Here is a 15,410-nt window from a genome sequence, read left to right as displayed (position 1 = left end):
GTGCTGGGATTACAGGCATGAACCACCACACCCAGCCCTAAGGTCTCTTTTACCTTGAAAATTGTATAAAGTAAGTCAGACTTAAAAGATACAAAAGAAAGGATTAAATATAGTCAAAACACATTTCTTAATTTTGAGGGAAAGTTTTTAACTGCACATGCAGGATCGAAGAGAAATAATATCTGGTTCCTAAAGAAACAAGCTGAAATAAATATTCCTGATGTGTTTATTTTATGTTACTCTGAATTTTTTTAAATCTATTTACAATTTCTATGTACTAGTCCAAATATAATACTTATTTTTTCTAGAGGAAGCATTTCTTAAACACTACTGTGTACTCAGCCTCACGCTAGGGGCTGTTACCTAATGTCAGAGAACCCGAGTCTGGTCGTGGGAAAGAAAAAGAACCACTTAAACAGCATGTTCTACAATGTACCTCAGACATTCAGTTCCCTCTTGACTGTTGATGCCCTTGGTATGGCAGACACCCCAGTGTTGGCTCTGTCCTGAGTTGCAGACGTGTGGTTTCTGCATCGTCAGTATACTCAGCACCTGGTCTCAGAAACGTTCTCGTCCCCTGCCCCCGGGGTTACCACATAGCTTTTTACTTCTGAGTCCTCTTGTCCTCCTGGGCAGGGCTGCACCCAGATGGCTCCAGCCAGGCTACCTTCTGCAGTGTCTCCTTGACTCATGGGAAACACACACATGCTTAACTCAACATACACTACAAGCATGGCCTGCCCCAGGTGGCCTCCAGCCATGAAAGAGGCAGGCACCAGTCTCTTTTTGCTTAGGACCCCAAATGCTACATGTCAAGCTGCCCCAAGGACTCTCTGTCACACAGAGATCCTTTCTAGTGTACCAAGGTGGGCCTATAAGTTGCTACAATTCAGCAAGCATCCCTCCAGAGAGTGAGATAGTGAGCTCTTCTGGCTGGCACCTCCAGTGTCTAATGCGTGGTTCTTTTGGGGCATCTACCATCCTTCACTTTGTATGAGGGAGGGTGCAATCCCCTCTCCTTTCCTCCCGAACAAGAAGAAGGGAATAATCAAATACTTGCTCTTCTTAGTCCTGTGACTCCTACAAATCCCAGACTTCTGCCTCTATAGGCAGAATGAGGGGTCCTGGGGTGAATATGGAAGGGCCATTTTGACTGCCTTTCAGCAAGCCCAGGAGAAGTGGTCTAGCAGCTTCGTAGCAGGTTCAGTGCCATTTACTTCTTCTTGGCCTTAGCTTTGGGCTTTAGCTGAAAGTCCGAGACTACTGGTAAGGTCCCAAGTAACATTTTATATATTCTTTATATATGATAGAATGGGGGGTGGGTAAAGGGTAAGAAAGACAAGCTGCAGTCTTCCTTTGTTCTCAAAACCCAGCTACCTCTCATTTGCCCCAGACCTTGACAAAACTCTACCTAGATTTGAAATTTGAGTCCTGCATATCTTTGCAGGCAGCATATAATATGCAGATGACCCATGAGAATGAGAAATCCAAAAGCACTATGCTTCTAACTACTGTTTTTAAACACTTCAATGTTACATCGCATTCGAACTTTTTTCCATTGATGACTTTTTATTTACCTGCTTTGCCATATTTCTCAAATGCTTTGTATATGCTATGGATATCACTAAAGTCTTTTGAGTCTCTAAGACAAAAATATAGAAGTTGGTGGGGGGAAATGAAGGTTGACATATTATGCATATACATCAAGATACTCTCCAACTTCGGGTTGCCCACTGAGATCATTGCCAGTTGTTATTGCTGGGGACCAAACTACTTACTCTCAGGTCTCCAAAGGGATGAATCCTTCATACATTTCTGGGCCTTTGGTTATACAGATTTTTGGAATTTGTGAGCTCTTTGAAGACAGAAACTCTCATCTTTTTCATCTCTGTATCCCTAGTACATAGAACCCCACATTTTAGTACATGGTAAGACTTCAATAAATATTGAGTGGATGGGTATGTGGATGAACCAACAAAGGGTCACTTCTCTCTGACAGTGACAAAATGAGCCCATTCCTCACTCCGTCCTGCTTCAGTTCTTACTTGCCCTTTTGGTTGATGAGCCAGCAGCCGAGATTCACAGTGTATTCTTTTGCCACATGGACACCATCCTCTCTATCCTGTGGCTGCCTTGAGAGGTGCAGTTTCTAGGACTTGAGAGCTGCAGTTTTTAGAAGAAGCAGAGCCCAATGCCCCCACCTCAGGTAGAAGCCCCATCTTTTAATTCCTTCCCATTGTATCTGCCTTTCATATTAAGCATCCCACCTCCCCCTCATCCTGCCACTACTTCCACTGAACTTTAGGTGAATTGAATTTAATTTAGGTGATTGAACTGGATCAGACCAGACCAAAGGCATGGAAGAAAATTTGGTCTGAGTATCTTCCTTGGAGCAGTGCCTTAAAAGAGATTCCAGGCACTTGTGTGCCACCTATGAAGTTGTACGGATAGAACAGCGGTTCTCACTTGACCACTCTGTGCCTCATTTTTCTCATCTTAAAGTGAGAATAGTACGGGTAACCAACTGCATAGGATTGTTTGAGGTTAAGTGAATGAGTATATGTTAAGAGCTTAGACTAGTAACTATCATCTAGTAAGTGCTCAATAAAAGTAATATTATTGCTATTAGTAGTAGTACTATTAGTACTCTCAAAAGTTAGCACTGGACATAAGATTTTCAAATACCTAAGGAGTTTATTAAAGCACAGATTTCTGGACCTCCTTCTTAAGTTCTGATGTTGTAGGTCTGGAGGGGGGTCCAGGAATCTATGTTCCATAAGTACTACATTTGATTCAGCCACACGTTCTTAAGAAATTACAGATATAAGACCTAAGGAACTGTATATGACATAGTAAGACCAGTTCAAAAATTATCTCCAATTTGGGGAGTTGTGGGATTATTTTTTCTTTGTGAGAAAAATTGATGTGCATTTATTAAATGTTTAAATAGAAATGAACCATAATCATAGTTGAAAATGTTGGAGATAATAGTCCTTGATCAAGAAGAAGGCAAAACTTACAGTTTATCATGGAATTAGACATTATAAAGTGATGGTGCTATCAACTTGTAAAGCCTCAAATTAAATTTGCTTTTTTTCTCAAACAGGTTTGAGATTTTTTTTTTTTTTTTTCGAGACAAAGTCTTGCTCTGTCACCCAGGCTAGAGTGCAGTGATGCGATCATAGCTCACTGCAGCCTTGACCTTCTGAGTAGCTGGGAATACAGGCACATGCCATCATGCCTGGCTAATTTTTGTATTTCTTTTGCAGAGACAGGGTTTTGCCATGCTGCCCAGGCTGTTCTGCAACTCCTAATTTTTGGCTAATTTTTGTATTTCTTTTGCAGAGACAGGGTTTTGCCATGCTGCCCAGGCTGTTCTGCAACTCCTGGGCTCAAGCAATCTGCCTGCCTCAGCCTCCCAAAGTGCTGGGATTACAGGTGTGAGCCACTGCACCCAGCCGGGTTTGAGATTTTATAAAAATATTTTTATGTATTCACTTAGATTATTTAAGCTTTGCTTGATAATTAATATTATGACACGTCAGGTGGTGACTAAATGTGTTTTTAAAGTGTTATGTATTTTTTTAATTGTGATAAGAACACTTAACATGAGCTCTACCCTCTCAACAAATTTTAAAGTGCATAATACAGTATTGTTGGCCGGGCACGGTGGCTCACGCCTGTAATTCCAGCGCTTTGGGAGGCCGAGGCGGGCGGATCACAAGGTTAGGAGTTAAAGACCAGCCTGGCTAACATGGTGAAACCTCATCTCTACTTATAAAATACAAAAAAATTAGCTGGGCGTGGTGGCACGCACCTGTAATCCCAGCTACTCAGGAGGCTGAGGCAGGAGAATCACTTGAACCGAGGAGGCAGAGGCTGCAGTGAGCCGAGATTGAGCCACTGCACTCCAGCCTGGGAGACAAAGCGAGACTCTGTCTCAAAAAAAAAACAAAGTGCACAATACAGTATTGTTAATGATAGACGCAATGTTGTACAGCAGATCACTAGAACTTACTCATCTTGCAAATGTAATGTAGTGTATGTATGTATGTGTGTTTTATGGTTTCTTAGTTTTTTTGGTTTTGCATTTTGTTTGGGTTTGGGTGGTGGTTTTTTGTTGTTTTACTATTTTTTATTGCATGCATGCAGTGCAATTCATTTCTATAGGCTAGTCTGGAAACCTAATCACTATTTATAACATTATTTTTGTGGGAAAATATGATCCCAGTTACAACATTGACATTTCTTTAGAGATAGAAAGCATTCAGAAGATGGAGACTGCTCACATATATTTTACAGGGATTTGGGCAAACATTTGTGGACCAGCCACAAATCACCATTTCCCTAAAATGTTAATATAATGTTTTAAATAGAGCAGCATTTTACTAGTCTACTTATACTATTTATTTAATCTCTGATTTAGTAGTGCTTTCTTAATTAATACATCATTTAAAAACTTGTCCCTGCTCTATCTTCACATTGCTTTTGTTAGGCATTTTTATGTATGATGTGGCCCAAATATTTACAAGTCATAAAAATTTATCTTGCATCAGTATAAGCAAATCTGACTATAATCTGAAGAATGTTTATAGTCAGTATTTGACTTCTCAACTAGCATTGGTGTACAGAGTAGGTGAAGAAAAAAAAAAAACAGAATAAAACCAACCACAAAAATCCCCACCTATTTTAGAGAAGTTAGGAAATAAAAGTGTTCACAACAGCCGAGGTCATCTTTAACTTTTCACTTTTCAAAGCAGACTGTTGACTATGAAACACTTTATTTGAGGTAGAAATTAATATTTTAATTGTATTTCTAAAATAATTAAATGTATGTTCTTCAGAAAGCTGAACTTTGGATCATTTAGGTTTGTGGAATTTTAGAAATATATTTAGTTTCTTTCTTTTTTTTTTTTTTTTGGAGACGGAATCTCGCTCTGTCACCCAGGCTGGAGTGCAATGGCGTGATCTCGGCTCACTGCAAGCTTCACCTCTCAGGTTCAAGCAATTCTCCTGCCTCAGCCTCCCGAGTAGTTGGGGTTACAGGTGCCCACCACCATGCCTGGCAAATTTTTTTGTATTTTTAGTAGAGACGGGGTTTTGCCATGTTGGTCAGGCTGGTCTCGAACTCCTGACCTCAGGTGATCCGCCCACCTTGGCCTCCCAAAGTTCTGGGATTATAGGCATGAGCCATCGCACCCAGCGTATATTTACTTTCTTTTCAGTGTGTTCTCCACTCTGAATTGGCAGAGTCAAAAGAAAAAAAGTTTATGTCCTTGACTTCCTGCTGAAGGATACCAGCACTGATTCTGTTAATGAACAGCCCTAGTAAAACAACCATAAACCTTTGTGAGAACATTCCTTCCTAGAAGGAGTTGGGTTTGCCCTTTCCCAAGATTTAGGTTTCTGTGAAAATTCTTCCAGACGTGCCTTGGCCAGAAAGCATTCTTTCATTTTACTCCGTATAGACGTGCCTTGGCCAGAAAGCGTTCTTTCATTTTACTCTGTATTCATGCTATTGAAAGTTGCTTCTGTCAGAGGAAACAAACACTGTGATTGAGGAAATATTGACGAATTTTAAATGACAAGGAAATTGCCACATTGACAGAATTTTGGTCCATCTATTTAAAGGTGATTTTTTGAAAAGATATGCATAAGACTCATATTCTGACAAGTTTCACGGAACAATTCAGAGGTTATTACCAAGAGGATCCCACTGAAATCATCAGCCTGCCTTTTTAAAAGGAAAATATTGTTTAGTGAAATAATAAATAGGAAGCTCTGAATTTTAGCAAAGAATTGTGAGTGTTTACTGGTTTTTCTTCTTTGCTTTTTAGCTGTATGACAAAATTAACACAAAGTCTTCACCACAAATCAGGAATCCTCCAAGCGATGCAGTACAGAGAGCCAAAGAGGTAAGTGATATATTTTATAGAAGTATTTGGCATCATCATATTTGCCACCTTTATTGAAGACATTTCTGTTGCATATTAAGAGGCAGTTTCCCTGGAGTCACAATTTAACTCATTATATTCAAATTTAGTATTTCTAAGTTTAATACTGAACATACAGAAAAGAAAAAAAGATCTCTGCGGCAATATTGCCTAGATTTCTAGTTCTGGTTCTGCAATGTAAACTTGAATACATTACCATCAATTTTACTTCTCTTTTTCTGTTTTTTAAAAAAGAAAGTTATTTTACAACACTTGGTGGAAATAGACATGCTATAAAAATTTGAGTTGCTTTTTGAAGGTGGTAATGTTTGAAAGTTAATTAAATTTCTGTAGCAATTAAATATACTGAGTTCAAAGAAGTCATTTTTGTAAATTGTCAAGGTATGTGGCTATATCTGTCACAAACTTTTAAAAACCTATTTATGATAGAAATACAACATTGCAGAAAGTTTGGAAAATAAAAATAGATCCATAATCTCATCACCCTAACACAGTAGTTTCCATTTTTATATATCGTTTTCTAGTCACTCTCCATTTGCATATAAATTTTTTTATAGTTGTAATCAAAATGTGTCTTTTTTTAACCTACCGTTATATAATAAGTATATTTCCATGTTTCTACTTGATCTTTACAAATATAACTTCTAATGACTGTAATATTTTTCTTTGCTGTTGTTAAAGTATAACATATTAGCAATTCTCCCATTGTTAGACACATAGGTTGTTTTTTTTTTTCATTTTTTGATCATGTCAGTCTTTGTGCAAATACATTTTTCTTTTAGAAAAATTATTTCTTAAAAAGTGAAATTACTATGTGAAAGACTATGAAGGACATAATCCCTTCCCTACCAGATTTTAGACACAAAGTCTGTACTGGAAGATGGTATACGTTCACTGAGAAATGAGACCCATGCAGTGGAGGCTGCCCGGCCTGCCCACTTGGTCAGGACTAGCTTGGAGGGGTTGTCTCTGACTTTGCCACAAAGGGCTCATAGAAGGGAATTAAGGTATCGCTGATAGAAGCATGAATCACCACCCTGTCTTCACAATACGCAGATAGAAGCAGAGAGACTCTGGGGACAATTATTTGGCTCAACTGGACAGTGAAAACCTGCTGGTTTCCCCCTAGCCCTGCTTAGGTGGAAATACCACACCTCTGTATTTAAAAATAAACTAGGAGAGGAGCAAGGACCCAGAGAGAGTATGTGGTTTTGTCCTCTCATTTCACTAGTAGAGAAACTCGGAGCATAAAATACACCAAGGATAATTGTTTTATCATCTTGAAACAATATGAATTAACAGCATAACCAGCACTCTAATGAACAGGGTATTCAGATAAGAAAGCTCTGTCATTTTTGTTTGTTTGTTTGTTCTTCCCTGAGGCAGTAGTTGAGTAGCACAGAACATTCTAGTTATGATGCTAAAATCTAAGGCTCGGGCCATGTGACCTCACAACATCCCCCTCCTGCCCCAGTAGGAAGCTTTTGTATGGTTTTCACAGGTTGAGGTGAGAGTCCTCCTGGATGGATGGTGGTATGATCCTGCCATCCAGTTGTGCTGAAGCAATCCTTGATTGGCTTGATGGTTGGAATTCAGTTGAGTGTAATGCAAACCTCTGAATCCAGCCATATGCAGTTAGAATAGCAGCAGGTGTTTACTCAGAAAAAGAACAGAGGCTTTTTCATGGGTTCATGTCCCATAAATAACTTATACAGGTAAACTCCATCCTGGTGGTAAAGGAGAACTTTTGAAAACAATTTTATTTGAAAACAACCAATATTACCTGTGCAGAAAAATGTTAATGACTAATTAGTGAAGAAAATTTGAGTGGAAAGAGAAAATAAGGCTTTAAAAAATTGTTCTCTTAGGCTCCCTGGCGTTTAACCCTAAAAGCCATTAGCAGAGGCATGACTCTCTGTGTGGGCAGATGACTATGGGGAATAACATTGATCCGGCAGGCATTTTTGCATTTTCTACATTACTTAAAGAAAAATTACTTGTGTATTCTTAATTAAGTAGTCTAATTAATTAGTACTGTTCTTGAAATCGTTTTTATTTGTGCCTGTGTCATTGTGACATTTCTAAAGGGAATTGGTAGTGCTGTTAATATAAAAGAAAACTTCTTATTAACTTTTTGTCCATATTGATTTTTATGGTGGGTTTGGAAAAAGATATTCAGAGATACTCTTCCGTTAAGTTTCATAAATCTGTAATAAATACATGTTTCAGGCTTGTCATTTTGTTTTATATTTTTCAATAACCTTTTAGGTTATAGTTGACAGACTATTAGAATAATTTGCTTCATTTTTATTACCATCAATACTGTTCTTCTATGTATTAATAACATTTGAATAAAATGAAAAGTTTTTCAAAATAATTGTTTTGCCTGCCATAAAAATCCACTCATAATTTTTAACTTAAAAGAATTTAACATTTTGTAAATCTTGTGTCATGTTTGTATTATTATATATCTTGTTTATTTTTTAGGTATTGGAAGAAATTTCATGTTACCCTGAGAATAACGACGCAAAGGAACTAAAGCGTATTTTAACACAACCTCATTTCATGGTAAGTAATAATTAAACTTCCATAGAACTGAAACCTCACTCTCAAAAGAAGTTTTTAAACTACCGTCATAAAATGTAGCCAGCTTCATCTCATGCATTTTTATCCATATCATATGAGACTATTAAGATTACAATACCAGGTAATACCAAATATTTTAAGATTCTTTTGTTTATTTTGTGTCACAACTGTAAAGATACTCTTGGTGAAGTGGCTTTTCCGGGACTGTACTCATCAGACAAGGGATTTTCTTTCTTATGGGGTAGTCCTTTAGTCACTAGAACTGTTTATGTTACTTAAACCACAAAGAACTAAAATTAGAGACAGTTTTCAATAATAAGGAATTGTCTGAATCTAGGTGATATATTGGAAGAATTACATCTCTTTTGACAATGCAAAACTGCTGCACTTTCTTGGTTCATTTCTACTATATGGAAAATGGGGATAACACCTGTATTTAGCCAAATATAAAGCTAAATAACTAAACAAAGCTCAAAGCTCAAAATAGATAAGATACTTTGCTGTGGAAAAAGGTCCATGCTTATCTACCTAACTGCAATACAAAAACACAATTACAGATGGAAATTCATGTTGAATATACCATTTTAAAAGCATTAGCCACATCAGTTTGTGAAAAATATGTGAAAAGTAGAAAATTTACCTCACTGCCCTTTGGGAGAAAATCTGACTTAAAAGCCTTGTTCTTATAACTACTGTTACAGGTGATACTTTGAATTTTTATTTATTTATTTACTTTTGAGATGGAGTCTCACCCTGTCACCCAGGGTGGAGTGCAGTGGCGCGATCTCAGCTCACTGCAGTCTCCGCCTTCCAGGTTCAAGCAATTCTCCTGCCTCAGCCTCCCGAATAGCTGGGATTGCAGGCATGCACCACGACACCTGGATAATTTTTGTATTTTTAGTAGAGACGGGGTTTCACCATGTTGGCCAGGCTGGTCTAGAACTCCTGACCTTACCTCCTGCCTCAGCCTCTCAAAGTGCTGGGGTTACAGGCATGAGCCACCATGCCTGGCCACGGGTGACACTTTTAAAGTAATAGTAACAGTATAATATGTGTATCAAAGCAATTACCTGTGAGTTATTATATATATGCTATTTTATGATAGTGTTTCTTTTTTTCTTTTTTTCTTTTTTTTTTTTTTTTTTTGAGACGGAGTTTCGCACTGTCGCCCAGGCTGGAGTGCAGTGGCGCAATCTCGGCTCACTGCAAGCTCAGCCTCCCGGGTTCACAGCATTCTCCTGCCTCAGCCTCCCGAGCAGCTAGGACTACAGGTGCCCGCCACCACGCCTGGCTAATTTTTTTGTATTTTTAGTAGAGACGGGGTTTCACTGTGTTAACCAAGATAGTCTCAATCTCCTGACCTCGTGATCTGCCTGCCTCAGGCTCCCGAAGTGCTGGGATTACAGGCGTAAGCCACTGTGCCCGGCCCTTTGTGATAGTGTTTCTAAACCTTTAACCAAGTTGTTGAAATAAATTTTTTTTCCTCAAAGTAACTACCTGGAAAGAAACAATTACCATATTCATCCTTCCTAACTCTCCCACCCAAGCATTAAAGGCTGAGTTCAAGTATAATCCTTGAGAGTATTTGACTTTATTCTGTGGTAACAGCACTGTCCAGTGAAATACAATTAGGATACAGGTTCTAATGCCTGTGGATGAGTGCATTTTTACAACCTAGGTGTATAAACACAGAACTTCGTTCAAATCTCACCTCTTTTATCAAGATATCTTGTAACCTCTCTACACTTCTCTTGAACTTTCTCTTCTCTAACTCTTTTCCACTTGTTTGTATTCACCTGCATAACATTCTAATGCTTGCTGGCCTGCCAGAGCAGGTCCCTTCCCAGTGAATGAGCCAGGGCAATTTTTCTTTGTCCTTCCATATCCCAGCCCAGTTTTGTTGTTCTCATTGAGCTTATGATCTCATTTAGTCATTGTGCTTATCTCTATTTCACAGAGCAGGAGAATAAAGAAACTATATGCTTTATTAATAATCCTCAAATGTGATGAATCACAAATATCTGCAGTTAAATTACCGTTAATATTATCTTGTTCACTGTTCCATGCATATGTACTGTGTTTCCCCAGATTATAATTCATTCCCTTTTAGACAGCATGTCTTCTATAGCAGAGGTCTCCAACCCCTGGGCCACTGACCAGTACCCATCCATGGCCTGTTAGGAACCAGGCCACACAACAGGAGGTGAGCAGCAGGCCAGCAAGCATTACCACCTGTGTCCCCCTCCTGTCAGATCAGCCTAGGCATTAGGTCCTCATAGGAGTGGGAACCCTATTGTGAACTGCGCATGCGAGGGATCTAGGTTGCATACTCCTTATGAGAATCTAATGCCTGATGATCTGAGGTGGACCGGTTTCATCCCAAAACCATTCCCCGACCTCTATCCCCCACCCCCACCCACCCTGCCATCCATGGAAAAATTGTCTTCCACAAAATGGGTCCCTGGTGCCAAAAATGTTGGGGACCACTGTTTTATATTATAAAAGTGGTTAAAGATGTGAATTCAGATGACATGGGGTTGAACTCCATCCTTGCCACCGTAACTTTATGAACTCTGACTCTGAGCCAACCTCGTGGAGTCAGAATAAGAATTAAGTAGCTGATATATCTACTGTGCGTAGCACAATGCTTGACATATGCTTAATGCCTAATAGATGTTATCTGATACCTATTATTAGTTGCTCCATAGTGTCTATCATGTATAGGGCACATAGTAAGTTATCAGTAAAACATTGAATAGATTAGGAACCTGCCCGTTTGCAGATAGGTTAGCCTCTCCTTGGCTGACTGCTCTGTGCAGTGTTCCATAGCTAGAAACAGATATATAATAAATTTTGGACCAGGCACAGTGGCTCATGCCTGTAATCCCAGCATTTTGGAAGGCCAAGGCAGGAGGATTGCTTGAACCCAGCAGTCAAAGACCAGCCTGGGCAACATAGGGAGACCCCATCTCTACAAAAAATTAAAAATAAACTAGCCAGACATGGTGGCACATGCCTGTAGTCCCAGATACTTAGGAGGCTGAGATGGGAGGATCACATGAGCCTGGGAGGTCGAGGCTGAGGTGGGAGGATCACATGAGCCTGGGAGGTCAAGGCTGAAGTGAGCCATGATGGCACCACTGTACTTCAGCCTGGGCAACAGAGCGAGACCCTGTCTCAAAAAGTAAAAAATGCCAGGAACTGTGGCTCATGCTTATAATCCCAGCACTTTGTGAGGCTGAGGAACAAGAATCATTTGAGGTCAGGAGTTCAAGACCAGCCTGGCCAACATGGTGAAACCCCATGTCTACTAAAAATACAAAAAAAAAAAAAATAGCCTGGCGTGGTAGCACACACCTGTAGTCTCAGCTACTTGAGAGGCTGAGGCACGAGAATCACTTGAACCTGGGAGACAGAGGTTGCAGTGAGCCGAGATCACGCCACTGCACTCCAGCCTGGGTGAGAGCGAGACTCTGTCTCAAAAAAAAAATAAAAATAAAAAATGAATTTGGACAGACATGTCTTTCTATAAATTGCTAAGTAAACTCAGCTCAATTCAGAGAATGATATAGGGCCATATGAGACCAATAGATCTTTCAGATTTGAAGTAAGCTAAATAAATTAACATATACCCAAATAGGAGCCTTTTTTTTCATCAAAATCATTACGGCTCATATAGCCCATTGTATGACAGCTTATCTGCCTTCTAAGTCTCGATATGTTTTGCTTTTCTGAAGTCAGAGAGAAGTTAATATGTGCATTGCTATTAGTAAACATTTTCAGAAATAATAAGCAATTTTTATAATTTATTGAATACCTAGCTAGGTGCTTAAAAGACATTTTCATTCATTTATCAAATAAGTAAATGCCTACTGTATGCCAGGCACACTATGCCAGGCACTAAGGACCTAGTAGTGAATAAGACAAACAAGATCCCTGCCCTCATGGAACTTCCACTCTAGTGGAGGTGGGGTGGGAGGACAGGTAGGAGAGGTAGAGGTAGACAATGAGCAAGTAAGCTAACAAGGTAATTTCATATGGCAATAATAACTATGAAGAAACGAAAGGATAATGGTGCAGAGATTATAGTAAAGTGGGAGCTGCTTTAGATAGTCAGGGGAAAGCCCCTCTGAGGAGTAGACACTTGGGCTGAGACTCCTTTGGGGAAGAGCAAATGCAAAGGCCCAGAGGCAGGAAAGAGCTTTGTAGATTCAAGGAGCAGAAGTCCATTGTGGCTGAGATACAGTTAACAAGGGAGAGAGTGGTACTTCCTGTACCAAGAGAGGTCAGCAGAGGCCAGACCAATTTATTTATTTTTTTAATATATAAAATAAGGCCAGGCATGGTGGCTCACGCCTGTAATCCCAGCATTCTGGGAGGCCAAGGCGGGCGGATCACGAGGTCAGGAGTTCGAGACCAGCCTGGCCAACATGGTGAAACCTGTCTCTACTAAAAATACAAAAATTAGCCGGGCATGATGGTGGGCGCCTGTAGTCCCAGCTACTCAGGAGGCTGAGGCAGGAGAATCTCTTGAATGCAGGAGGCAGAGGTTACAGTGAGTTGGGATCGCGCCACTGCACTCCAGCCTGGGAGGCAGAGCGAGACTCCATCTAAAAATAAAATAAAAAATAAAAATAAATAAAAGCCTTCCAGGCCATTGTAAGGAGTCTGCAGTTTTCTCCTGATTGCAGTAGGATGACACTAAGTGATGGCACGCAGGAAAATATCTGATCTGTGCTTTGCTGGAGCTGATGTGTAGAGAACGGACTATGGGGGGATAAGAGTTTAGGGAGACCAATTGGAAGGCTGTTGTGAGAGGTTGTAGAGGCTTGGAGAAAGGTAAGGATGGTAGAACATGGGCAGATGGGGTTTCTGTGTTGGAGATGGTTACATACAAGAGGACTTGCTGATGGTTGGGATGTAAGCTGGTGTAATTAAACCCATTTCACAATTCCGAGAGGAAATTGTGCCCTAACAAGGTAAAGAGACTTGCTTAAGGTCACTCACCTAGTCAGTGGCCTCAATGAGGTTCAAGCCAGATCTTGCTAGCGCCAAAGCCTATGCTCCTAAAAGTCAGTTGATTTATAATGCTAATCAGTTTTCTAATAAATTTAAGTTGAGCTCATTGGTCATTCCTAAATAAGCTTATGTGTGGATAATATCTTATGTGGGAAATATAATTCTGAGAGATATATATATATACTATATTAAATAAGCTTTTAAATGCTGGGGCTTTCTATCTTAGAAGCATTTTTAAAATCATGGTTTCAAAATCTTGGTATTTTTAAAGAAATATTAATAGCTGAGGGGAAATATGTTAATACTTACAATTTTTTTATTACGCCAAGGTTTGGGAGTTATTCTTGGCATATTTATAATTTCACACTTACTTGCTCAGTCATCCGAATTTTTCTTTGCTTTCTGATTATTATAACATAAGGATTTAACATTGAATTACCCAACACTGAAAATGCAGATACTTGTAGATATTTACAGTAACTAAAGGAAGAGGAAATAAGGGTAAATTTAAACGACTTTAAAACTCTGTGTTTTTTTTTTTTTTAAGAGACGGGGTCTTGCTCTATTGCCCAGACAGGAGTGCAGTGACACCTTCTTAGCTCACTGTAGCCTTCAACTCCTGGGCAAAGCAATCCTCCTGCCTCAGCCTCCCAAGTAGCTGGGACTACAGGCATGCACCACCATGCCTGTCTACTTTTTTTTATTTTTTGTAGAGACGGGGGTCTCACTTTGTTGCCCAGACTGGTCTTGAACTCCTGAGCTCAAACAGTCCTCCTTCCTTGGCCTCCCAAAGTGCTGGGATTACAGGCATGAGCTACCACACCTGGCCTAAAATCTGTATCTTTAGAGGTCATCATAAAAGAATATTATCTCACTGATTACTTTTTTAGTTATTCCATTGGAAAGGCTGACTTTTTAAAAAGAACATTTCCTTTGCTTATTGCAGCTGTAAAATATGAAACATTAAATAGTCAGATTTTTTCCACTCCAGTCTGATGTTAGTTGTCTTATACATATCCTTACTATAGTACAAAAAGTGAAAGTGTTTTTTCCTATTACACAATTGTTACGTAATTAAAACTGACAGCTATTTCAGCTTAGTGACAACTGCTCACTCATATGTCTTAACATATTTGAAGAAAAATGTTCAAATTTTGGTTTCCCTATTTTTTATTTTACATACTCTTTTAAGCTTTTAAAAAGATAGTCTGTAAGTGGCTCCCTTTTTCTGTTTGGATATGAATTAGAGCTTTATGTTAAGTTTCATTTTGTGGCAGCAGTCATTGACAGTGCCAAATTGTGGTTAATATCGAGTATGACCTTATTTGGTGACATCATTTGAGCATTTTTCTTTTAAAGTCCAGTTTGGGTATTATTTTATGATTGTGGGCTTAATCCTTCCTTGTAAATAATGCATTAAATACAAATGTTTGCTTATATAATTTAAAAGAATGAGTAGAGGCCTGAAATCCCAGCACTTTGGGAGGCCGGGGTGAGTGAATTGCATGAGCTCAGGAGTTCAAGATCAGCCTGGGCAACATGGTGAAACCCCGTGTCTACAAAAAATACAACAATTATCTGGGTGTTGTGGCACATGCCTGTGGTCCCAGCTACTCGGGAGGCTGAGGTGGAAGGTTCACTTGAGCCCAAGAGGTCAAGGCTGCAGTGATATGACAAACATAATTTTAGCAAATGAAATGTTCCAGTTTTTATGTTACTGATTTTTGCTTTTTGCCCTAAATCTTGGTTTCTTACGTGACCACAGTTAAATCAGAAAAAGAGGGATTTGCCCACATAGCACAGCCTCTATACTTGGGCTCAGGAGTACCAGTACAAGGTGCAGTTAGGGCA

General features: G+C 39.4%; 1 protein-coding gene across 11 annotated transcripts in view; it reads left to right on the top strand.

Moving 5' to 3' along the window:
• Positions 1-15,410, top strand: part of CASK (calcium/calmodulin dependent serine protein kinase) — a 400,245-nt gene that overhangs the window by 319,748 nt on the left and 65,087 nt on the right. For all 11 annotated transcript variants that reach the window (XM_009234749.4, XM_054544490.2, XM_054544486.2 and 8 more), the window contains 2 exons: positions 5,838-5,915; positions 8,442-8,522. In XM_009234749.4, the coding sequence (XP_009233024.2) occupies positions 5,838-5,915; positions 8,442-8,522 (159 nt within the window). The remainder of the gene's footprint in view (positions 1-5,837; positions 5,916-8,441; positions 8,523-15,410) is intronic.

This window comes from Pongo abelii, chromosome X (genome assembly GCF_028885655.2).
Source record: "Pongo abelii isolate AG06213 chromosome X, NHGRI_mPonAbe1-v2.0_pri, whole genome shotgun sequence".
NCBI classification, from domain to species: domain Eukaryota; kingdom Metazoa; phylum Chordata; class Mammalia; order Primates; family Hominidae; genus Pongo; species Pongo abelii.
Note: the sequence above shows the minus strand (reverse complement) of the source record. Positions and strands in the feature narration are given on the sequence as shown.